The sequence below is a fragment of the Nuphar pumila genome, chromosome 4 (assembly GCF_984573655.1).
Source record: "Nuphar pumila chromosome 4, dmNupPumi1.hap1.1, whole genome shotgun sequence".
NCBI classification, from domain to species: Eukaryota; Viridiplantae; Streptophyta; class Magnoliopsida; order Nymphaeales; family Nymphaeaceae; genus Nuphar; species Nuphar pumila.
In genome coordinates, this window is record NC_143252.1 from 144,985,018 (window position 1) to 145,011,854 (window position 26,837).

Consider the following 26,837-nt stretch of genomic DNA (forward strand, 5'->3'; position numbering starts at 1 on the left):
TTATATGAATTGTTTTGTGTGGTTTGTTTTTTATTTACAGGAAATATAAATTGTACAGGAAATATAAATTGTACAGTTCTCGGTAATTAATTTTTAAATAATTTTTTTTTGATTTTTTTTCGTTTTTGCGACGGATTAGCGACGGATGATTCCGTCGCTATTCATATTAATCTAGCGACGGCTTAGCGACGGAATTAAATCCGTCGCCACGCCGTGGTCGCCGTTTAGTACCGGCGGATTGGCGACGGAATATAGCGCTCGTTATTCCGTCGCAATTAGCGACGGACTTGGCGACGGAATTATTCCGTCGCCAGTTAGCGTCGAAATATTCGCGACGTAAGCATACTGTCGCCGCGTTGTCGCTAATCCGTCGCTAACATGGTTAGCGACGGATTAACGACGGAATGTGGTCGTCGCTAATCTACTGCTTTGTTGTAGTGATGATGAAGAGTCAAAGAATGAAGATGAAGGAAAACCTATTTATATGAATTCCTCAGATGATGACATTGAAGACTTATATATTGATGATGACGAGACACAAGAAGAGCCTATGCCCTAATTTATATTATAGAGCTATGGCCATTTATATGTTTTTTGGGTCTTTGAGTTATAATTATGAATGTTAACACTTTCATTTTGAAGAGTTTTGGATAAATATATTAACATTTGGTTGTTAATGTTAACATGCATTTTCTAATTATGACATGATGTTGTTAGTGCTAATATGCATTTTGTTGTTAATGTTAATTTTTTTATTGAATGATTGCTCATATTTCATTTCTTAGATACTTACATGGATCAAGTTGTTGCATTAATGTTACTTTTACATGGTAATCTCATTTTTTTTCCATATTTATTTGAGATTTTTTATTTTTTGTTGGTTGTTGCTTCATCAATAAAGCATTTCTTATTTATTTATAATTTTAGACAATTTTTATAGTTTTTTTTAAGTTTTAATAAAAAAATTTTTGAGGCTTACGCTTTGCGCCTCAAGGCTTACGCCTCGCCTCAGATTTTGGTGGAGCGACTCGCTACGCCTCAACGCTTTTCACAACACTGCTTGGCGCTAACATTTATATATACGAAGCATAGTGACAAAATCTCATTCGGCAGAAAACTTGAAAGATTTTGAAAATTTTCATAATTTTTGGGTTTTTTTGGCAAAATCTTGAGGATAAAAAACAAATTATAAAATTATAAAAACTAATTTTTATAAGAAAATATAAATAAAACACATTTAAAAATAAAAATAACAAGGGTTTTCACGATAAATATCTTTGAAAAATATAAATATCACAATATTTGTCACAGTTTGAAAATCTTGCAAGAAATTACCGTTTTAAACTTTCAAGCAATTTCTCATGATATAACAGTGATATTTTCGATAAATATCAGGATATTTGTCACAGAGAGATACGAAGATCTTATCATCTATCTATCTATCTATATATCTTTTGATGATGAAGTTCTAAGTCAAACCTGGTAATCTTCGTGTGGGGTCATGACCCATACCCAAGCTCTCACGGAGCCCACCAGTGAAAGGTCCTCCCACACCCGATGAAGATTAAACCTGGGACGAAGAGGTCAGCACCTTCTCTCCAAGCCCGCCATCACATATACAAGCTACACTCAATTGGGTCATACTCTCCAGTAGAAACCATGTCACATTTTCAAACAAGTTAATTTCCTCAAAGAAAAAAAGATCTCCACATTTTTAACCTATGCTAAATTTAAGTTTAGCCGTCTTAGTTTTCAAACGTTGAAGAAAAACACGTGCATTCTCAAGCAATTGCGCTCGAGTTACTTTTTTATACCACTAGTAGGGATGGTGGTAGACCAGTGGAACACACCCCGTTTGGACCAGGGATGGAAGACATGAGGCAGGGATGGAGGTTAAAATCAAAACCTGTGGAGGGATGAAGGTGAGGATGGACTTACACTTTCTCTCATCCCGATCCCTGCCTTGCCCCGCCCCACCCCGTTCCCAATCCTTCTTTAGGAATGACAATGGGCCGATGGAAAAAAGGGGCCCCACCCTGCCTCGCCCCGTTTGGACCAGGGATGGAGGACATGAAACGGGGATGGAGGTTAATTAAATCAAAACCTGTGTAGGGATGGAGGGCACGATTTTGAGACAGAGCGGGGGGGGGGGGGGGGGGAGGATGGACTTACACTTTCTCTCATTCTTTCTCCACCTTGTCTCCCGCCGCCCTCCACTGCCATCCCTAACCACTGGCTCAAGTTAACACTTTAAACTTTAGCCGTCTGATCGGTTTTCAAACATTGAAGAAAAAAACACGTGCATTTTCAAGAAATTGATTGCTTGAGTTACTTTTTATACCACCAACTCTATCTCGTCACCCCTTGCAACTAGGGGTGTCAACGGGTCGGGTTTAACTGCACCAAAGTGATAAATAAGAAGACCCCATTAAGACTCGGTCCGGAATTGAAGGTCCGATTAATACATGGGTGATTGGCTCAAAAAAGTAAACAATGGGATCATAAATCATAAATGTATGGACAACATATACACAAAGCTGTCTTCACCACCATGTAGGCATAGGTATGCTTTGCCAGTTTTGAAAAGAAGGCGTTCATCACCAATTAGATTGGCGCTCCCTTGGATGCGGTAATTGCAAAAGTAATGCATCCCTACTTAAGATGTAGAAAAGTAAAAAAAGTATAAGAAAGAAAAGGATTGATTCCTTGGACAAATTATGAGGTGATGGTGGTTCACCTTTGGATCTCCATTTCCCATAGCGTGTGAGGTTGGAACAGTGTATGAAAGTGTATGTTTTGGGAAACAAAATGGAAAAGGAAGGGCTATACCCCATGTGAACTCGTGTATATGGATCGTTGAGAGTGCAGACTGTTGTTCCTTGATGATAGTCCAGCATGTTCCTTCCCTATGCACGCCTTGGTCCCCGCCATTCATTCAGAAACCCTGACTTGGGCCTGAAGCGTCAAGCTGCTTGGATCCTTGCTTGAGATCCTTTCTTTGGGTACGTTAGTCTTTCAGCCTTTTATAACTTTCTGTTGTCCAATCCCTGCTACCTTTTAGTGATGATTTCACAATTGAATATAACCATTTAGAGATTTCAGCCTGTACATACAATCACCACACTGCAACCGAGTAAGATCACAGCGAGCTGGCAATCCTGTGGCCTTCTGATGTTAGTTCTTCCATAGTTCCATTTCATTTCATGTAATGTATGCATTCAAGGAACGTGGTGACATTCAAGGAACGTGATGACCATAGTTTCATTTTCTTTCTTCTCCCCCATTCTTCGGTAGCTCCACATATTTCACAACAGCAACGCATATAAAAGTCGATTCTTGGTCTATCGTTTTTGGTGTACAAAAATAAGGCAAATATATATACGGAAAAGATAAAACCGATAATGACATAGATGGCACTAATTTTTAGCATAATATTATAATTGACTGCAAATTAAAAAATATAACAAACATGGCCCATTTACTGTTTTCTTAACAGTTTTGTTCTTTTGCTTAGTCAAAATCATGACACTTTATTTTTCTAGGTGACAACCTATATAGCGATTGATTTTTTCCAGGCAACAACTTACATGGCTTCTGATTTTCTCAGGCGCGACAACTTAGACAAGTGGTTTGACCAAAGTAATTCATTTTTTAGGTGACAAAAGGGTAAAGCTATCAAAAATAAAAAATTAATTGGTCAGATTTGTCATATTTAGAGTCATGAATTGGCTATGGTTGTCATATTTTTGGTCCCAGCCAAAACATCAAAAGTGAGTGTCATCTAAGTCTGTCAGAAGATAAAATTACATGGTATATCATGCCACGCTGACATCTCTATTCAGTGCCATACTTCACATGCATAATAGATTCAGTCTTGATATTTGATGATTAGGGAAGGCTATGACAGCTTCATATTAATAGGGTCTGATCAGGACTGGCTGGCCTCTTTGAGATTTGAGGCCTAGGCTTCCTATTTTGGATGGGCCTCCAAATTAGTAAATATGAAATATATTAAAAATTTAAGAAAAAAGGTGCAACCTCTTTAATAAATAATAAAAAATTTATATATAATGAAAAAAAATTAGATCCTTATTTGGAGGATTCGCCTAGGGCCTTAACTTCTCTTGAGCCGGCCCCGGTCTGATGTATGGAATAGTTAAAAAGCTTGAAGAAAGGATGTGGCTAACATCACAAGGGAAAAAAATAGCATACAGAAGAAATACCTGTTCAGTGTTAATGGTACAAGGAGACCAGATCGAGTCATATTGTATATGACCGATCATAGGTTATCTTCGGTCCTTGCCACATATCTCACTGGGGAACCATGCATCTAACTTAGGGGTATCAACGAACCTAGTTTACCCAGACCCGACCCGAACCAAACCCTATAGGGTCTGGGTAGAGTGATAAATAAGAAGACTCAATTAAGACCTGGGTCCGGACCCAGGTATGTATAGTTTGTGAAATTTTATGGCAAACCCGGACCGGGTTCCGATTAGGACCTGCAAATTTTCAATGTAAAAATGATAAAAATATGGTTTTACTGGGTATAGTTCGGGTTTGGTTCATGTAGTTCTTATCGGGTCCGGTTATGATTTTTCTTATAGTGGAAACAATTAAACTCGATCCCAGACCCAATACCATACTCGAAAATCTGGTCCAAGTCTGGTTCCTCATGGGTCCGAACCAAACCCGACCCATTGACACCGCTAATCTAACTTGAGAACTACGATTGTGGGTCCCACACGCCTCTACTAAGTTGAGATGAGATGAGTAATGGGGATTGAATATAACTAAAGAATGGGTTATATATAATATGTTCTGATTTGGCTGCTCTCTCTCTCTCTCTGAACATTTTAGCATGGAAGAGAGATGAGAAGCAACTTTCACATGGGGGAAGATAACTTTCGTGTGACAGAGACATGGGAGGAGGAAAAATTTGGAATCCGCACTGCCATAGTAGACTTTTCCCTCTACGAGTCTGATGTTTATTCCACCTAGGGGTGTCAATGGATCGAGTTTGGTTCAGACCGGTGAAACCAGACTTGGACTAGATCTTCGGGTATGGTATCAGGTCTGAACCTGGGTCTAATCTAGTCTATTATAAGTGAAACCATACCCGGATCCGATAAGAACTACATGAACCAGACCCAGACCATACCCAGTAAAGTAATATTTTTATCATTTTTACATTGAAAATTGCGGGTCTTAATCGAAACTCAGGTCGGGTCTGGGTCTAGTATAAAATTTCAAAAACTATACCTGGGTCCATGTATTAATCGGACCTTTGAGCCCGGACCTAGGTCTTAATCAGGTCTTCTTATTTATCACCATAGTCTGGGTAAACCCGACCCGTTGACACTCCTAGTCTCACCCATCATGTGAAAAGCCCCAGCTTTCCTGCCAACATGGATCTTTCCTTGAAAAAGGTGCTTAAACAAACAGGCCCTTAAGCTCAGATTGAGAGCCCCCTATCAGGATGGAAATACTATTTCTATGTATGGCCAATGAACGGTTCTAAAGTAAAAGTACCCACAAGAGATCACTAGGGGCAACCATCATTTGCTACCTGACTAGGGGAGTCAATGGGTCATGTTTGGTTTGGACCTAGATGAAACCAAATGTAACACCCCAGATTTTTGGACTCCATATTATTAGTGTAAAATTAGTGATAGTCTGCAAACCTTTGCTTTGAATGTAGTATTTAATATTATAGAATATTGGATCTTCTTTGTATTTGGATTGTATCTGATTTAGCCCAGGGGTAAAATCATAATTTCAAGCAAAGAAATATGTATAAATGCATATTTTATGATTTTCAAGTTTATGGTTGTGTTTGTATGAAAATTTTGATGAAAAATGAATTTTATTTCATAAAAAATGGAGTTGTAATGCATCTGGAGCAAGCCCGACAAGTTTTAAGACTTTAGGAGTCGACTCCTCTTAAGAAAAGTCGACCCCTTGCGGGACACTTGACAGAAGGGCTGGGAGTCGACTCTGCTAAGCAGGAGTCAACCCCTTTTTCGAGAATTTTAAAGGTTAGGATCCGAGGGTCAACCCTCTATATGAAGACTCGACCCTTGCTGCTTAGAATTAAGTCACACGGGTCAGCATTAGATCCGAACTGAATCTAACCTCATCCCAAATCATCACATGGGTTTACACCCATGGTTTTATAAGGTGTTACTAAGTTAAAATAATTTTAACACTTGGTAGCTTGTGTTGCCCGCTTGGCAACACAAGCCCTCCTTTCCTACCCTATATATAGGGTCTTCCACCCCTCTGATATGCATCTCATCCTCTCTCTCTCTCCTTCTTTAACCCTTCTCTCTCCCATCTCTCTCTTGTGCACAGTGGCCACACCTAGCCAGGTGTGCCCTCCTCTTTCTCTCGTATCTGAATTCCCCTTCCTCTCTCTCACAGTGGGTCGGTGGCCAACCTCACCCAATTTCTTTCGATGAGTAAAAGTCACCATCAACTAAACCCCATGAGTCCTCCTCTTTGTCAAGGGTGAATTTGGATTAGAGGAGCTGCAGTAGTGGTGATGGAGCTTTTTGGTAGAAGTTGCAATTTTGGGTAGGTATGGAGCTTATGGAATCATATGTCATGGTTGTGCTTGATTTGTGGGTGTTTCTCAAGTATGGTCCTTTACTCCTCATTTTTCTTGACAGTGTGCAACATATGAGGGTGTGTGACCATGCTATGTTTGAGGATTTACACAAACTATGCGAATATGTGGATTTCCATGTAAGTTTGGGATGTTAGCATAATAGATTATGTGTAACTCTTTAAGTCTTGATGAGTTCTTATTGAGGCTTATGTGTGCTGCGTGCTTATGATTTGTTTCATGGTTCAATTTATATTGATTTGGATGATGTTCCATGATGGATGGATTCATGCTAATGATCTTGTTGATATGATATGTAATTATGTTTCTAGATCCTTATTAATTTGGAAAATTATGTATATCAGCTAGGACATCCCTAAGAACGTTGGAGAAAGATTTGTAGAGGTTGAGAACAAAGATTTTTCGTGTTTCGGTCTATCGAAAGCAATGAAATTGGATTCGATTTTGACTGAGAGTCAACTTTTGTAATTCACGAGTCGACCCTTCCTGTGATGATTCATTTGGTTGGCTTTGAAGGTCGACCCTTGTATCTGGTGGGTCGACCCTTGCATGGAAGAGTCAACTCTTGCTATTGAAAAGTTGACTCTTCTAGTGGGTGGGTCGACCTCTGCTTCACCAAGGTTGACCCTTGCAATGTTGTATCGACCCCAGCTGATTATGGGTCGACCTTTGCAGCTCCTAAGTGGTTTGAGTCAACTCCTTTGCTTTTGAAAGGTTTCCTCATGGATTTTTTAGTTCAGATTAAGGTGTGTGAGTAGGGATTTGAGAGATCCAACCTAGCTGTGGTATGAAGTGGTAAGTGGGACCCTTACTGGCTCAGGTGATTGAGTTATTTACTTGGGTCAACCTTAAGTTCAGAGGGTTGACTTCTCTTATTGTTATTGAGTGAATCACCCATTGAGAAACTTTTTCCAAGATGATAAACCTGTGAAGTTTTTCATATTCAAGACTGGATAGTCAAGCTTGGATGAGCTTGCGAAGATGTACAATCCAAAACTAGTAGTCCGACAGAGACGAGCATGTGAGGATGTATAGGTCCAAAACTAGTAGTTTGACTGGGACGATTCCATGAGAGTGTATTGACCCAATATCAGGTAGTCCGATGAGGATGAGCCTTAGAGGAGGTATGTTTTCAGACAGGTAATCTTATTGGGAACTTATTTTCAAAATACAATAAATCTCTATGAGGAAGTTTTATGTCTTTCCTTGCCTAAAAGAAATAAATATTTCTTGGTTTTAACCCTATTGTATGAAATACATGAATGTAGTCTTCGATCCCTAAGTGGGTTAGGTTGACTCTTTGCTTGTGAAAGGTTCTTCTATGATTGATCATTGTGATAAGATCGGTAGGACCTTCTCTAGATGGTGTGATTGGGGTTTATACTTGGGTTGACCCTAGAATCAAAGGGTCAACTCCTCCTATTTGATATGCATCTCCTCTTATTACTATTGAATGGATGTCTTCATCTTATGATTAAATGAATCTCCTCCCTCTATTATGGAATGATTGAACTCTTTTGATGGTCAACTTTTGTGTCTAAGGGATGACTCCTCCATTATGTTGTTGTATATGAAATTAATCATCATTGAATCATGTAATATCTAATCTATGTGAGATGGATACGAGATGCGTTGGAATCAAGAAACTTTGTTGTGCAATAATTTGCAAGTGTTGGTATTGATGAGCACAAACTCATACGATCGAGTATTGATCGTATGTATCTGATTGAGTATTGAATATTGATATGTACTACCGAGCAGGTAATTTGGGTTGACCTTTGTTTTGACTATCGTTATATGTGTCGCATTTTAGCCTAGACCCAAGTACCGGTATGGTACTTAATTAGTTGTTCGTACCTGAGAGCATGTGAATGTAATTGTGATTGTAGCTCGTACCTAAGGGGTATTGGAGCATTGACAATGAGAGCCAGTACCAGAGGGTACAATGATTATTGGTTGAATTCCATTTTGTTTCGTGGTGGTAGTTGTGTCTTGGCCAAGACCTTGGGATCGTGATGGTGCGCTACATGGAGCGTTAGCTCGAGTTATCTTAACTTTGAGATTGAAATACTTTGATGAATGTTACTCAATGGTTATGATCTTATGATTATTGGAATGTGCCACTAAATGCTAGCGAACCCATGTTGGGTGGTTTTGTCTTGGACCATGATGATTTACACTTGTTTTATAATTGTATGAATTTGAAAGAATATCCTAGTGTAATCCTTAAAATTTGAGTTTCAGCTATGAGAGGTTTTCTAAGTGTAGTTGTTTATATGCTTGTTTAGTGATGCATGTTGAGTGTTGGTGTTGGATCATGCTGAGACATTGTTGTTTGCCTCACCTTATTGCTTCAATTGTTTTTTAGGTGCTTAGCAAACATGCAGAAATTGTAGCATGGAGGACTCATGAGCTTTTGGTTGTTGTGTTGATTTTTTATTTTGGTACTTTGTAAGTAATGTATTATGCAATTGTTACACATGAAATGAAGGTTTCTTGTGTCAAAACCTTGCGTATTGAATAATGTTTTGTAAAGAGACGTAAAATGATGTTTTGTCAAGCTTTTGACTAAAATATAACCCACCTGAAGTTTTGAACCTTATTTGTAAATGTTTTTGCTATTTTTAAATATAAAAGAAAAGTTTTAATTTTCACATAATTTTAAAAAAGTACAAATTTTGGGGGTGTTACACCGTACCCAAACTTGATTTGAGATTATGGTATTGAGTTCGGACTCGAGTTCAATCAGACACATTGGAAGAGTAACTATACACAGATACTATAAGGATTACATGAACCATATATGATAAAATAATATATTTTAATCTTTTTTACATAAAAAATTGCATATCTTATTAGGAACTTAGGTCGGGCCCGCGAGTCTGGTATGAAATTTCACAAACCATACTTGGACCTATATATTAATCAGACTTTTTAGGTCTCTGACTCTGATTCTAATCAGACCTTCATATTTATCACCAAATCCTGACCCTATAGGGTTTAGTACGGGTTGGGTTCAGGTCAAACCCGACCCATTAACACCCCTATACCTGACATTTGACAACCACAACTTAAAACTTATAAGGGCATCACTTTCTATAAGGTCAAAGATGGTTCCGGTAAGTCAGGAGGACCTCAACGGTTTTTACCCAATGTTAGAAATGGTATTGGCTCTAAATCAAATTTCAAAATAATTCAGAGAATCGGCAGATTCTGATTTTGAAATGAATCTAATTGGCCAGAAAGGGGTTTGACGCAGAGGGATTGAGCGTAAGCCACTAGGCAGGCAGTCTAGGTTCAAATCCTATGGGCCTCATCTCTCTGGTCGGATTTGAATTTGGTATCACTGTTACATCCCAATCCGAATTCGAATTGGATGGATAATCTGAATCCAGATACATATAAAATGTATTTGAATCACGGATCCAGTGTTGCGTTTGGAGTGGGTCGGTCGGGGGTACCTCTCTCTCTCTCTGAATGGCAAGCCGGAGGCTTCTCTCTGCCGGCGGCCTGTGGAGACTTCGTCGGTGTTGTGGGCAGGGATTGTTCATCCCCTCCATGGAAATCCACCCCGGAATCAATTCTTGGAGCCCATCATCAGCGCAACGGTTTACTTGCGCGGGATGCAGCAGCAGGGCTCTCCGACTTTTTCCCCGTGTCTCGACCAATTTCGAGTTTCCACAGAGACCCTTCTCTGAAACTGTCGAGAGGTACTGGTCTTGTGGCGCGTCCTCTCCATTCCTTCGTTGTGACTCTTGCGGAAGCGTTCAACCCGTCGCTCCTTCCATTGATTATTTCCAAATATTCGGCATGTAAGTTTCTCCCTGAAAACTGCTCCTTTGCTCTCATTTCCATGTTTGGAAGATTGGACGTTATAAACCCACATATTTTCTGATAAAAAAGTGCTTCCCCAGTTCCATATTCCTTATAAAATTGGAAATTTGCATGTGGATAATACAAATTATTCATTAATGAGTTCAAATTGTTGTCAATCTTCATTGTAGACACTTTCTTCTTCGTGGTTTTTTGATGGGCTATGGGAGGGTTTGATAATTTTGCGAATTATGTTGGAATTTGGTAGGGAGAAGGGTTTTGATGCAAGAACTGACAGTCTGGAGGCTAAGTACAAAGAATGGCAAAAGAAACTCCATCCTGATTCAGTTCACTCCAAATCTGAGGTTCGAGCTCTATGTTAATCAGTGTTGATTGTATCCTCTATCAATTTTTTTTTCCTTTTTCCTGGTGGATTTCTTGTTGGGAAGTTGTGGTTACATGAAGTTTGTTTGATGGTTCAGTTTGTTATTGAGCTTTGTTTCAGGAAGAAAGGCTTACGCTGCTGAACGGGCTTCTCGTGTAATCGAAGCTTACCGCACACTGAGTATGCCACTGCCAGGGGCGTTATACTTGGTAAGTTTTCTCAAATGGTTTGTCTTCAGATCTGATTGTGTATTTCCTTCTAATAAAGCAGCGGCTTCCTTTTTTTTTTGGTCAACAGATAATATTCTAAATCAATATGTGGCATCTTACAGTCTGTCAATTGATGGAAAAAGTTGTACAGAAAATGATTGAAACTCAACTGTTTGGTACTATAGTCCTTTTCTTTAAGCTTCCAGTATTTGTGATGAAATAATCAATTTTCATTGGAAAATTGGGCAGGTAACATATAGTCAGTGATGGCTGTGGATCCTCTTGGAGTATCTAATCTGTATTTCTTGTGGTTTTGTGTTTGTCGTGGTACAAACCTTTTGTTTCTCATATATGCTACATAATAGATATACTTCTAATTCTTATTGGATTTGGTGAAACTGTTGGTGCGTGTGACCATGCACTGCACGTTGTGCTTATCCATGAGTAGGCCTGCTCATGGATAAGCTAAGTTCGTTTTACAAATCAACCTTTTTATTTAAATTTCAAACTCTAGTTTATCAAATACATTGGACTCACCGATATTCTCTCAACCGTCTGCTGAGCCGAGAGAGGGAATCTGAAGGCTATATAAACATAGGACTCGGCCCCTATGGTAATATGCAATACAGCACACCGTGAAGCCTTCGAAGCAAACCTCCAAGCTTCAAAGTATCCTCTGCTCTTTCTTTTCCCTCTTCACTCTCTGTTGTCGCACCTCAACCTCTCTGCTGCCGCCACCACCTGAGGACCTTTCGCTACACCACCTCAACAGTGGTATCAAAGCTAAGGTTCGAGGACGCTCATCAACACCTGCGGCCTTCAACCTGCAAAGAAGCAACAAACATACAAAAAAAAGAGGGAAAAGTAAGAGCTATTGCTCTTCTTACTGGTCTTTAAGCTTCCCGTTTTTTGTCTCTAAAACAGAGACCTCTGTTTATTTTTGCTTGCCTCTGAAAACCTCAACCGGGAAAACAGAGACCTTCTGCTTATTTTGCCTGCTTCTGAAAACCCCAACCAGGAAAACATAGACCTGCCTGTTTTTATATACTGTCTATCTCTGAAAATCAAACCAGAAAACAAAGTCGATACTTACCTGTTCGTCTCTGTACACCAAAAGAAAACAAAAAGGAGGGAAAACAGAGAGACAAACCAAAATATATATATATATATATATATATATATATATATATATATATATATATATATATATATATATATATATATAGGTTCTATTGTCGGAAAGACATCGGTCGCCTGTCATTCTTTTCGGCAGCACCGATCTATTAGAGGTAAAAGGCCTCCCGCTTGCTTTACTATTGCTCTCTGACTGGAAAAGAAAATCACAAACATAAAATCGGAAAAACAGAAAACAGAGAAAGGAAAAAACCCCAAACCACCGAAAAAAAAAACCCGGTTTGGCCTCGGATTTGAGCGCAGGGAAAGCCTGCATCAAGGAAAACAAACCCAAATAGGAAGTTAGCCCATCGCCGCCGAAGAATGGTCGGAAAATTTTCCGATCGTTTCATCTTCCAAGGAAGCTCTGTCGTAGAAAGAGGCCTCGAACCTGTGTCAGAGGGAGCCTGCAACGAAAACGTCAAACCCAACCACAGAGTCGGGCTATCGCCGTCGGAGATCGGCCGAAAAAATCAGTTTCCCATTTTTCTGGAGCTCCGACGATGAAGAGAGAGAAAACCCGATGCCCTTTTGAGTCGGTTTTAACCTGTTCGAGGCTTAAATAGCCTGAGGGGTAAAAAGACCCCTTTGTCCCTGGATGTTTTACGTATTTTAAAAAGAGGGTTAAAATAAAATATTCTATAACCCGCATACCTTTTCAAAAGTATTTGTTAAAAAGGGTCTGCGACTTTGAAATTTCTGAAAAATTAACAAAAATAGTTATATTTCCCATTTAATACCCGGAATAAATATTTTAATTTTCAAAAAACCTCTTGCTCCTATTAAATAAAAAAAAAAACTTGTTTAAATTCTGTTTAAGACCAAAATTAGGTCTATTTAAAATAAAGAAACTTGTTTAGTCTGACAAGTTCTTCCTTTTGTTTTTTATTGTTCCTTTGTACTAACTTGCCATAAATAAATTAAATTAAAATTAGTTAGTACAAAATGGTTAGTCGTGTCTGGGCCTCCGAATTAACGAAAACAGACAAGCTAAACGGGACCAACTTTCCTGTCTGGAAAAGACGGATCTCTTTATCTCTAACCCTGAAAAGACTGAAATATGTCATTAGTATGTCTATAGAAAAACCGAATGACGAATCATCTCAAGAAGAAGTAATCAAATTCAGAAAATTTTGAAAAGACGATCTGATGACAAGAACCATCATGCTCACCTACATGGACGATGATTTGATCAGAGTCTTTGAAGATTATAAAACTGCTAAGAAAATGATGGAGGCCATCACCACCAAGTATGATACCATATCCGAAGTCCAAATTCAATTGTTAATCGAACAATACAACTCATATAGGATGAAAGAGAGTGACAGTGTGGTAGATCACGTTAAGTTAATAGGATGTTGGTTATGGCTAAAGACCTAGCCATTGCTGAAAATGTAATTCGAGATAGAATGCAGGTGTCCACCATACTGAATAGCCTCCCACATTCGTGAAAAATGGTTACCACTGGTTTAAGATTAAATTCAAAGAATTTAAACTTGACTGAGTTGCCCCTGCAATTAGCCATTTAACAAAAATACATGGCTAAGGAGAAGAAATCCGAATTGATGGTGGTTCAAGACACACCATCTCATAGCCAAGTACCCGTTAAGCAAAATAACTTTAAAAAGAAGGGTAATGACAAGTTCCATAAAGGACAATGCAGATTTCAAACCTCAAGGCCACAAAGGCTCACAAGTCAAGTGCTTCAAGTGCGGCAAGATGGGACACATCCATAAGAACTGCAGGACAAAATTTCTCAATAACAGGAGCAACTGGAATGGTGGGAGATACAACAACAATTCAAGCAAAAAGCATGACAGAAAAGAAGTCATCTGTGCTGTATCTGAATGTCACTTTGCGAATGAAGAACTCTCAGGGTGGTGGGTGGACTCTGGGGCTACTCGACATATAGCCAAATCCACCGATGGAGCTGTGGATCTCAAAGAGCTAGGACCAGGCGAGCACAAGGTCTACATGGGCAACAACTCCTATAGTGATGTTATAGGAGTTAGGTCCTACAGACTCAATGTGGGAGGGACTAGTGTGTTACTGAAAGATGTACTTTATGTCCCTTCAATAAGGAGGAACCTGGTGTCTGTACCAGCTTTGATTGAGAAAGGTTTTGAGGTCCGGTTTGTCCCTTGGAAGGTCACTATAGGGAAACATGGTAGAATCCTGTTTGAGGGTAAATTTGACAAAGAACATGGGATGTTTAAATTATCTGAAAATAAAAAGAACTTTTCCTCGTATATTGATTGTGCCTTAGTGATTGATGTAAATGCATGACATAAAAGACTTGGGCATATAAGCCTAAAGAAAATGAAAAATCTGGCACAAGTTCTAATCCCTAACTTCAATGAACCTCACTTTGAAAAATGTGAATCTTGTATTTTTGGAAAGTTGGCAAGAAAACCCTTTCCACGTAATGTTATTCGAGCCACTGAGCTATTAGAAATAATCCATACGAACATTTGTGGACCTTTTAGAGTCCAAACTCATAGTGGCATGTTATATTTTATAACATTTATTGATGATTTCTCGAGATATGGATACTTGTATCTTATCAGAAGCACTTGAGAAATTTAAAGAATACAAAAATGAAGTTGAAAGACAACTTGGTAAAAACATTAAAATTATGATATCTGATAGAGGTGGTGAATACACCTCAAATGAGTTCAGCAATTATTGCAAAGATCTTGGTATTAATAGGCAAAGAACCGTACCAAGGACACCGCAACAAAATGGTGTTGCTGAAAGGTGTAACAGAACTCTCCTGAACATGGTAAGATCCATGTTAGCAGGTGCTCATCTACCCAAAGTTTTTTGGGGTGAAGCTGTAAATACAACTATGTATACATTAAATAGAGTACCTTGTAAGGTTGTCCCAAAGACTCCATATGAAAGATGGACTGGTATGAAACCAGACTTAAATCATATTAAGAGATGGGGATCTGTAGCTCATGTAAAAATCTTAGATCCAACTATGGATAAATTGGATAACAGATCAGCTAGATGTATCTTTATTGGTTATCCAAAAGGGTCAAAAGGCTACAAATTGTATCACCAGAGTCTGGGACTGATAAAGGGTAGAGATGTTGAGTTTCTGGAAAATCTCAACAATGAATCCGGTGATCCAACTGAGGACCCCTTTGATTTGCTAGATGATCATAATGATCAAAATGAACAATTAGGTAATGAACCAACTGTAGAATAGTTAGGTAATGAACCAGATGTGGAAGAGTCAGGCAATGAACCAACTGATTTCAAACCCTCTATCTCTCAAGGACTAAGTGGTCGTAAAAGATCTAGGGCTCCTCCATCTTACTTGGATGACTACTATATGTATTTATGTGAGGAACTTTGTTATTTTGTAGATCTTGATGAGTTGACCGATAATCTCTCATATGCTGATGCAATTAATTCAAAAGAGGCATCAAAATGAAAAAGAGCTATGGATGAAGAAATTGAATCCATTGAAAAGAACCAAGTCTGAGACTTATCCAAGGTTGTTAAATGCGATGAGGCGAAGCGAGGCGTTGAGCATGTTATGAAGCGAGGCGTTGAAGTGTAAGCTTCATGATTAAAATAATAAAATATATAATATTAATAAAATAATGAAAATTTTAAATAAGAACCACTAATTTGCTTTTAGTTATTTTAGTACAAAATCATAAGAAAATAAAATAAAGATGTTTAAAAAAAGGCAAGGTAAGTCGTAAGAGGACACTGATTTTTCATTTTTAATTAATAAAACTTATTTTTGATATTTGATAGATAAACTTACATTTTTAGTGAAACAATATTAAAAGGCATTAAAATCATATTAAATATTAAAGTAATGTTTTAAATTTTGAGCTTATGAAGCCGAACCGTTTATCTAACCGGATTTGTTTGCATCAAGACCGAACTCGAGTCCATATCGAATCTTGCCATCATCAGATTCATCACCGATCTCTGCATCCGCCATTAATTGATCGTGGTTGGACAGGGAGGTGACGTCAGAGAATCGATAGGTTAGGCTAAATTTACAAGCAAACAAGCTGAGCTGAGCAAAAACTAAGCTCGACATATCAGAGCCCACCAAGAACCCACCTCCCTCCAAGCTCTAGGATAGCCGACCCCCAGCACCCCCACAATGCATGAGCGAGTGCACCCTAGCATAATGATCAAATAAGCCTTTGATTGCACAACGTCGCACGTGACCCAACTACAAAAAAAAACCTTCATTAAGCCACACTCTGAACTAACCTTACGCTTCAGGTATTGAGGGTGCGCCTCAGTACCTTGAGCGTGCGCCTCGCCTCTGAGGTGTATGCTTCAGGTACTGAGGCGTACGCCTCTCACAACACTGGACTTATCTTCTTGAGGGAAGAAAACCAGTTGGTTGTAAATGGGCTCTTAAGAAAAAATATAAAGTTGATGGATCTATAGATAAATTTAAAGCAAGACTAGTAGCGAAATGTTTTTCCCAAAATGAGGGAATCGATTATACAAAAACCTATTCGCCAGTTGCTAAATTTATGTCCATTAGGATAATATTATCCATAGCTGCTCATCACGACCTGGACATATGGCAAATGGATGTAAAGACTGCCTTCCTAAACGGTGACCTAAAAGAAGACATATATATGACTCAGCCAGAAGGTTATGCGATAAATGATGATAAAGTGTACAAGTTGAAAAAATTCTTGTACGGATTAAAGCAATCACCAATACAGTGGTATTTGGCTTTTCACAAAGCCTTAATAAAGATTGTATATGAACCAAATCAGTTAGACCACTGTGTATATGTATGAAAAAGTGGGAGTCTTTTCTGTATCTTGTCATTATATGTTGATGATATTCTGCTAACTGGGAATGATAATGAAAAGATAGTCAATACAAAGAAATGGTTATATACCAACTTTGAAATGAAAAATATGGGTGAAGCTTCTTATATTTTGGGAATTAAAATCACTCGAAACAGAGATTAAATGACTTTTTGTTTAAGCCAAGAAAGGTACATTGACTATATTCTTAAGAGATACAGAATGCATGGCTCCAAACCTATTGGAACTCCTGTTGCAAAAGGAGTAAACTTAAGCAAAAGCGATTGCCCTGGTGAGGGTCAATCAAATCTTGAAATTCCTTATGCTCAGGCTGTTGGAAGCCTAATGTATGTGATGCTATGCACAAGACCTGACATAAGCTTCATCGTAGGTCTTGTTAGCAGATATCAAAGTAATCTAGGATGGCCTCACTGGCAAGCCGTAAAGAGAATTTTTCGATACCTAAAAGGTTCTAAAGGCTTGCAACTGAGCTTTCAAGCTGACAACCTTGATTTGATTGGATACTCTGATGCTGATTTTGCAGGGTGTAAAGATGACAATAAATCTACTTCTGACTACATCTTCCTCTTTGGAGGAGGAGCTGTTGCGTGGTCCTGTAAGAAACAGGGTTGTGTGGTTCAACATACTCAAGAGGCTGAGTATATCGCGTGTAATGCAACCGCGACATTTGCAGTATGGATCAACAGGTTCATTAAAGATTTAAAGATAGAAATATTATGTGAGCCTGTACAGATATACTCTAATAATCAAGCTGCTATTGTTCTAATGAAAAGCGGAGTTGATAGCTCCAAAATCAAGCATATAATAGTGAAATACCACTACATACATGATATGATTGAAAACAATGAAATAACTGTAGACTACCTTTGTACATTGGATATGGTAGCGGATCCATTAACTAAGGGTATTGCAGAAGACTTGTTTACCAAGCATGTTGCCCGAATGAGATTAAGATATATATGATTACGAAGGAAATCCTTAACGGAAAATTCGTAATCAATTCAAGGAAGCCTACAATAGTGGAAGAAAACTGAGCAGTCTCATGTCCAAGTGGGAGATGTTGGTGCGTATGGCCATGCGCTGCACGTTGTGCTTATCCATGAGTAGGCCTGCTCATGGATAAGCTAAGTCCGTTTTACAAATAAACCTTTTTATTTAAATTTCAAACTCTAGTTTATCAAATACATTGGACTCACCGATATTCTCTCAACCGTCTGCTGAGCCGAGAGAGGGAATCCGAAGGCTATATAAACACGGGACTCGACCCCTATGGTGATATGCAATACAACACACCGTGAAGCCTTCGAAGCAAACCTCCAAGCTTCAAACTATCCTCTGCTCTTTCTTTTCCCTCTTCACTCTCTGCTGTCGCACCTCAACCTCTCTGCTGCCGCCACCACCTGAGGACCTTCCGCTGCGCCACCTCAACAAAAACCTCAGTTGTGAGTTGACCATCTTAGAGGAGACACTTATCTAGATATGTTTGTGTAAAGTTCATACGCCCTATAAATGGAAAAGAGGGAATATGGTAAATTTTGTCAAGTATTCAGCTCTAGCATAAAATTATGTGAAAATTCCTTGTAGCATTGGTTAACATCGTCACAGGCATGGCGGGTGAGGCACTTTCCTTCTTTTTCAAGAGGATTAGGCACTACAGGGACGAGGATGGGGTCTTGCATGCATTTGAGATAGCTCTTTCAGCTCTTGTTATTATGGTATTGCTGCCCATGCTTCTCTTTACGTAGTTGCTGCTGCCTTTCCAGGGAATTCTGGGTTGAATCATTGCATGATATAACATCGACAAATGCCGGAGAAAATGTTAGATCTGCCTATTTCTAGTGAAAGAACCAGCTTATATAGTTAATTCAGAGAAACAATTAGGTGGTCCAGTTTTCTGGTTGGTGGTGTCCTTATGTCACCAGTTATCTTATGTGAGGAAGGTAAAAAGAAATACATGAGGATGGTCATATCTTATCCTTTCCACTAATGCAATGTAGTTACTTTTACTTTCACTAGAAAAGAGAGGGAGGGGGATTGTAGCAACAGTGGACTAAGAGGATAAATGGAGTTACAAGAGATTTGTCACTTCAGTTAAAACTTAAACAGGAATGTTTCATGCAAAGACGGAAGAGTCAAAAGGCCTGAACATTATTGGTGCCAGTCCTCTTATGCGATTTCTTCATGCCCATGTAAGAAAGGTAATATTAGCCCTCACATGAGTTGCTCCAAGGTTATATGCAGGCCAGCAACATAAATGTCTTATTGCTATTTTGTCGATTAGAGTTTGCCTTTTGCTACTTTTCTAAATGCAGGCCAGGATACTCGCTGACTGTACCCAATAGTATCAGTATCATCATGGATCCCTTGGACACTTACAAGTACCCGCGTCACATATATTTAAATCTGCAAACATGCCTTCCTTTCTCATGTAATCTCCTAGTTTTGAAGTATCACCAGGTTTGCTTTTTCTGGAATAATAAAATTGTTAGCAAACTACTCAATCTGAAGCATGCCTGGTATCTAATGAACTATGACCAATATATCTCAGATCCGAAATGCATTATTAGTGCAAAAGTTGTGCCCTTTTACCTAGAACTGATGGGTTAATCTCTCTCTCTCTCTCTCTCTCTCTCACACACACACACACACACACACACGAGAAAGGGAACACCCCCAATGGAATGATTGATATGCTGCACTTTGAACATAATGCTTCAATAATTGGGATTTATTAAGTGAATTTGTTGAACTTCTACCTGTTTTGCGATGCCCGGTATCTTCCTTTTGTCAATTTTCCTTGGTTTACATGCATGTGCTGTGGTGCCATTGATCTGGCTTTACAATGCTAGTGTCTGTTCAAGCTTGAGATATGGTATTCATTGACATGTTTATATTCGTGGAGTGTTTCACAGATCTGGTCTTGAATATAGTTTTGCCTGCTTCTTTGTGATGTATAATTAAGAATTGGGAATGGTTAATATTGTCAAATGTGCTAATTATGACCTGACATTTAATGTGTAGTTGCAACTTGAAGGTATTCATGTGGATCAAGAAAAAACAATTTTGGATCCTGAATTGCTCATGGAGGTACCAGATCAAAGAGCTGAATGTCCTAACCTATCTAATGCACTTTAATTTGAGATCCTTAAAGCTTCAGCTGCTCTGATTAGCATATCTCTGCTGGTGACTTTGTTACAGGCCATGGAGATTAGAGAATCTGTAGAAGCTACTGATGCCAAGTCTCTAAGCCAAATTGAATGTTAGGTATTTCAAATTTGCCTACATCCATTTGCATCTTCATTCTGCGGTTAATCCCTAATTTTAGATAGTTACCTCATGTATCTTTGTAGATCCAAACCAAACTAGAACACTGGCGCAATTCATTTTCAAATGCATTCAGGAACCGTGAATTTGAACATTCTGTGAAATCAATTCAGAGGATGACATACTATTAGCGTGCAATTGAAGAAATAGTGAAAAAAATGTGATGTATGTCTCTCTTTCTTTTCATGTTTAACATGAATGATTGTATTTTGAGGAAACAGTGATCTCCAGGAAGTTGATTTTTTTATTTTTTGTTTGAGTCTTGGCTATGTATTCACCATGCTTTATTGGCAATACTGGCATAGATGATATCTTTACACTGTTGTTTTAGTAACAGAAGAATTTACTGCATCTTTTTTGGCAATATAGGTTTTATTCACATGTCAACTTATTCAATGATCAGAATGTACACATGTTCTGATCAGTTAAATATATATCTGCACATCTGGTAGTTTGCTGCCTGTTAGTTCTGATTCTGCTTGAACTAGAGTAAATAAAAGTTCACATGCTTTAGTTAGGTATAATGTCCTCAATTTGTTTTGAGGGTGGAGGATCAAATGAGACTTTGTTTTCTTATGTTGAGGCAGCTCTTTCCCATTCTGTATGAGCCATATTGTTGAGTTGACATGCTCTTTTAACACTTATAATTTGAATCTTTTAACCTTGCTGGATTTCGAGGAGCATCGGGTACTAAAGTTGAATGAATATAAGTACAACTGAAGCTAGAGATGCATTTGTTGCTGGGATTTTGTCACACTTGGCTGCTGACCTTTCCTTAACCAGGTATTTACATACTCATATCATGTCCAAAAATCTTTTTTCAAATGAGAATTTGGAGTTCCTCCAAAATATCTTTTAGCATTCTTGCAAATACTATTATCTCTACATTCTCATATTGGCCTTTGACTGCACACTAAGATGGCTGAGAATGTGCTTTCTCATTGACTGTTGCCTCCGTTATCAAGATTATCTAGAGTTTTTACATGGTTGTGTGCATTCTTTATGCTTTTCTCTTGCAAATTAGTTGGATATATATATTTCCTGGGTCTATCATTTTGACATTAGATGTCTATTGGTGTTCCTTGTGAGAGAACATTGCCAGCCAATATCTTGCTCCAACAAGAGGAGGGCATTATCATAATACTATTGGTTTCTGCAATGTCATTCATAGCTAGTGAGTTCAGATTCTCTTCTGCATCTTTGCACGGTGACTTGCTCATGTGGTCAATCTGGGAACTTTAGATTCAACCAATTAGAGGATAGCCTGCCCAACTGAGCACCAAAGCATCTGGTTCATTTGCGTCAGTCCAACCCCAACCTACATCTTTTTTACCTCTCCAAGACATTGGATTGTTGTATAGATGGTTTTAAGTTTTGAACTATAGGTGCCTGGGTGTGTCTGTACGCTAGATCGTGCATCATTAGTCAAGAACAATCCACAATGGAGAACATGGCAATTATACCTCTTGACTTGCTTCCCACATTCTGGTTTCAGCTCCCTAGGGGCAATGTAAGCATTTGCAACAAAACATTTAGAAGAGTAGCTCAAGGGATAATCACCAGACCTGCATACTGCTAGACCACTAGAAGCAAACGATGTATGATGATGAACCTCATGCATATATCCAGGAATTAAGAAAAGATATAAACAAAAAGATGGAAATATTATACCCACAAGTTTGTTTGCTCCAGATATTTTTTTTGCAGGAAGTTTAAGACAACATCTAGAAGTTGGGCGAGGTGAAGTAGTGCTTGGAATTGCAAAAGATGATTTACTTTAGTGTAGTATCCCTTATTTCGTTATATAATGGTGTCAAATATAAATGTCTAATGGCATGGGCAAAATTTTAAATGATGAAAATTTGGAGGAATTAAATTGAAGAGACTAATGTCTTCGGGCAATTGTTTTTCTTTCTTTTCCTGGCTACTCAATGATGAAGAAAGGTGTTTCTCTCAAGTACATTAAAATAATTAAAGATATGTATGAAGGAGTAGTAACCAATGTCCGCACTTGTGGAGGGGTGACAACCAATTTTCCTATAACGGTTGGGTTACATCAAGGATCTGCTTTAAGCCCTTTCCTATTTGCTATAGTGATGGATGAGCTTACGAGATCAATTCAAGAAAATGTGCTATGGTGTATGTTGTTTGCTGATGATATTGTTTTGATTGATGAGTCTAGAGCTGGGGTTAATGTTAAGTTAGAATTATGGAGACAGACATTGGAAGCAAAAGGTTTTAAGTTGAGTAAGAGTAAGACAGAATACATGGAATGTCGGTTTAGTGAGCAACGAAGTAATGATGAGAGTGTAGTGAAGCTTGGTGAGCAAGAAATACCGGTGGATGATTGTTTCAAATATTTGGGATCTAACATTCAAAAGTATGGAGAAATTGATGGAGATGTAAATCATAGCATAAAGGTTGGGTGGATGAAATGGAAAAGTGCAACTGGAGTGTTATGCGATCGTAGAATGCCATTGTGGTTGAAGGGAAAGTTTTATAGGACGACTATTAGGCCTGCTTTACTATATGGTACGGAATGTTGGGCTGCCAAGAGACATCATATTCAAAAAATGAGTGTAGCTGAGATGCGTATGCTGAGATGGATGTGTGGAAATACAATAAAAGATAAGATTCAGAACGAGAAGATGCGTAAGAAGGTAGGCATTGCACCCATTGAAAATAAGATGAGAGAGAATCGTTTATGATGGTTTGGACATATTCGGCGAAGGCCTAATGATGCTCCAGTTAGAAGGATGGAGAAATGGGAAAATATATTAGTTAAAAGAGGCCGGGGTAGGCCTAAGAAGACATGGATGGAGGTGATAGGAAAGGATATGAATGCTTTGAACCTCACCAAGGACATGGCATTGAATAGAAATGATTGGAGAAGAAGGATTCATGTGGAAGACCCATAATGATTTTCTTTTTTGGTTCATATCGCCGACCCCAATTATTTTGAGATGAAGGCGTAATAGTTGTTGTTGTTGTTCCTGGCTACTCAAACTTGAATGGCATGAGTGGTTGATGTGCACCGAGAACACATGATGATCCTGTGGTGTTGAAGGGTAAAAGATTAATACAAAGCAAGCTGCATGTTAATTTAAGTACTTAGAGCTTAATTTGTAGATGATATTTGTTATTGTTTGCAATAAGCAGAAGTTAGAAAGTGGATTGCTGGTGACCTTGCTTAAGCTAGAGAAAAGGGAGAGAACGGGTGTGGTCCCTTTTCCTTTAAGGGAGCGTTTGCCGGCGCTAACTTTTTCTCCCCCAAGAAAAACCTTTTGATTTTTGGTCATGATCTCTGAACATTTTTTATGAGACTGAAATAGACTGTAGCTTCAGTTTTTTTTCTACTTCTCAGTATCAGGCATAAGTGATCAATTCATTAGTAACTGCTGTCAAAGATTTTACTGCAGCTCAACCCTTAAGATGAATGCTATTCTTTTGCTTCAGGATGTAGACAAGTCACGAGACGCTCTCAAGTTTGCCAATGCGAGGCACTGATGATCACAGAGAAAGGAGCTATCTCTTCATTACCAATCCGAGAGGCTGTACTGGAGGCTTTCAGTTTGCTGCGTAAAAGGTTGATCTAACTAGGCCCATTGCACGCAGTCTTGTCGAGTTTAACTATTAAAGGCTACCCGAATAAGCAAAATAATCTCCCCCGTCAAAACATCCGCCCCCTATGATTCTTCTTTATAGTGATATCATTATGCAATCACAAACAAACCTGTCTGTGTTTTTGTTGAACGCACAATCCTTGCGATTTTATCTTTCAGATTATCTAAGTAAGTTGACCCTTCTCACTTTTAATCCTTAATTCAGTCAACTTTCAATCCATGAATGGGCTCAGCAAGGCCATGGGGCCTACCTGGTTTCCTGAGATACAGATCTTCGAAGCCTGGATCACAAGCCATTAGTGTATCCATTCCTTTGTATGAACTATAACTTTCGAACATCTAGTTCGAAGCTTAAGCACTCTTAGGCTCGTTAGTAGACATTGGTCATGCAACAATTGCATCCTAGATTCAGGCTCACAGTAGCTACAGAAACAAGCAAAGAGGCAGACAGCAAAAGAGGGCAACAGGTGTACACCAAAAGGTCGTGAGTGTGATAGAAAGCAAAAAGAAAACATGGAGATTTTATGAACCGTTAATGGAAGCCCAAAGACCAGAAGCATCCTTCACCAAATGTACCTTGCAAAAGGAGTTTCACCCAAGTCGAACCACTGGCCTAAGCATCTCTCAAAGCAAAATATGACCTTTCTGCATCTCGATGCACCAGAAGGGACCAATCTCAACCAGACTCAAGCCAAATTCCCAAGCTCGATATGGTCAAATTACATCTAATATGATCATTACTGGTTATGTGTCACTGTTAGGGCATGTTTGATTGTGTCCCGTGCGCCATGCGGGGACACCACAGACGTGCAATGCACCAAACGCTGGATGCGGCGGACGTGCATCCGCAGCATCCCAGGAACGGTGAAACACAATCCCCCTGGCACCCGAACAGAAGAGTTTGATTAGGGTTTTCTATACTTAAAATTTTTATATAAAAAATATGATTTTCTACGAGTCGAAACAAATGCTAGACAAAGTACAATCGTTACAGAACATGGGTTATGTCTGTTCTCTTTTACTGTTCTGTCCAAATCTTGGACAAGCAATCAAACAGACCCTTAAGTTGCAGATTTTTCACAGTTACGGATCCACCAGACAGTAAAGCATGGCCAACACCTGCTCCATTGTCTCAGAAAATGTAAGTCGGACTCAAAGAAAGCCACAGCAACCAGGCCGCAGCTTACAAGTTTTGCTTAAAGTTCTGAAACAACCAATCCGTGTTGCAGAGTTAGATCAATTTTTTGAGATGTTACCAAAAGCCTGAAAGGCTTTGTACCATGCTCCCTCCTATAAGTACTCTGGCTGAATAGGTTCAACCATAACCATGTCAAGCTAAGATCCCATCTTTGGTCACTGCAAATAGCTGCCCTTGTCCTTGACCGGGCAAAATCTTGGGCGGGAGTCCAGGTCGGTCGGTCTCAGTCGAGACCAGCAGAACCTAGACTCAAAGATTGAGCAGAAATCACAACCAATCTTTGCATTCAATATAAATAAACAAGCAAGTTGAGTTTCCATCAGACAGCCAAAGTAAACAGCCAAAACAACCAACTAAGCACAAGGAAGAAAACAGAGAAAGACCAAATTCTTTCTCCTTAAATGCAAAAGCCTCATTACACAAAATGCGTGCCTTATCCTAAAGGTAAAATGGGAGACCCAAATTTTTTCCAAGATCCGTAAACCCATCAACACAATCACCAAGCAGATCTCTTCAATCATGGAGGGTCCCCAAGATATCATCATCTCTGAACAGATGGTACCTGCACATTTTCCCACCACCAGAGGCAGCACACCATCATCATTACAATACAGACATCTTCATTAAAAAAATTAATATATATATATATATAGAGAGAGAGAACCACATCACTGGAACACAAAATCAAAGATGTGAGAAAACCTACTCTTTGTCTCCAAGTTTAACTTCGGTACCACCATACTCGGGCAACAGAACGGTGTCTCCTTCCTTGACGGGCACGGGGACGAGTTTCCCTTCTCTGTCACGCGCGCCCGGCCCGACGGCTATAACCTTTCCAGAGTTCAACTAAAAAGGAGAGAATACACACAAGCGCAAGGTTGGGAAGGTAGAAAAAAGAATATTGAAGACTACCGATCAAAAGAACAGAGAGAGAGAGAGAGAGACGAACCTTGGTGGTCTTCTCCGGGAGGAGGATACCGACGTTGGTCTTGCTCGGAGGGACGATCTTCTCAACGAGGACTCTGTTCAACAATGGTACTAGACGTTTCGCCATTGTTTTCTTCTTTCTCCTTTGGGGATGACGATTTGCAGGAAGAAGAGACGAGGTCGCCGCGGGGAAGAAGATGAAGGATTGGCCTACGCTTGGGAGAAAGATTGGGGAACAGGATTTAAAACCCTCTCTCTAGTGTAGTAGCTTCTGGAAGGTCCCGTTAGGGTTTATGGCTATGTCACAGGGACACGCCATTTTTGTCTGTGTGTTCTTGGTGACACGAACGGACACAGTTGGACACAGATCCGTACATAATTATTTTATTAATTTTAAATAATATTTTATTACATCTTGATTTTTTTAAAAAGGTATTATAATGTTAAAATATTCAAAAATAGTTTTTAATTGATTAAAAAATTTAAAAAATCCATGTCCTCGTGTCTCAATTTTGAAAAGATTTTGGAACTTTCAAATCGAATCCGAGTCTCACGTTCTAGAGTCCACGAATCATTGTGATCTATTGCCAGGCCCTACCAAGGGAAGCTCTTGCAACTGGGACCCGGGTTTGGTTTCTTCTGTTGTGGTTGGTCCGTTGGTGCTTGCTCAGATCGGACCTAGTTGGCCTAGTCAGGCACCATTGGCCATTATTGTCGGATATGTATTA

At 39.0% G+C, this 26,837-nt stretch overlaps 2 protein-coding genes across 3 annotated transcripts; one reads left to right on the forward strand and one right to left on the reverse strand.

The window, feature by feature from the left end:
• The first annotated feature begins 10,096 nt into the window (after positions 1 to 10,096).
• LOC149841503 (iron-sulfur cluster co-chaperone protein HscB homolog) lies at positions 10,097 to 24,032 on the forward strand. 2 transcript variants are annotated; one of them, XM_090004822.1, is made up of 8 exons: positions 10,097 to 10,440; positions 10,710 to 10,806; positions 10,947 to 11,035; positions 20,059 to 20,124; positions 20,236 to 20,301; positions 20,388 to 20,526; positions 20,731 to 21,144; positions 23,818 to 24,032. In XM_090004822.1, the coding sequence occupies exons 1-3, from the start codon at positions 10,106 to 10,108 to the stop codon at positions 10,983 to 10,985; spliced, it is 471 nt and encodes a 156-aa protein (XP_089860948.1). In that variant the 5' UTR covers positions 10,097 to 10,105; the 3' UTR covers positions 10,986 to 11,035; positions 20,059 to 20,124; positions 20,236 to 20,301; positions 20,388 to 20,526; positions 20,731 to 21,144; positions 23,818 to 24,032. The 2 variants fall into 2 exon arrangements, with proteins under 2 accessions (XP_089860948.1, XP_089860947.1); XM_090004821.1 differs by having other exon boundaries at positions 20,388 to 21,144.
• Positions 24,033 to 25,461: 1,429 nt separating this feature from the next.
• LOC149841504 (10 kDa chaperonin, mitochondrial-like) lies at positions 25,462 to 26,321 on the reverse strand. Its single transcript, XM_090004823.1, has 3 exons — positions 26,132 to 26,321; positions 25,889 to 26,028; positions 25,462 to 25,744 (listed from the first exon to the last, which is right to left on the reverse strand). The coding sequence occupies exons 1-3, from the start codon at positions 26,234 to 26,236 to the stop codon at positions 25,696 to 25,698; spliced, it is 294 nt and encodes a 97-aa protein (XP_089860949.1). The 5' UTR covers positions 26,237 to 26,321; the 3' UTR covers positions 25,462 to 25,695.
• Between the last annotated feature and the right edge of the window lie 516 nt (positions 26,322 to 26,837).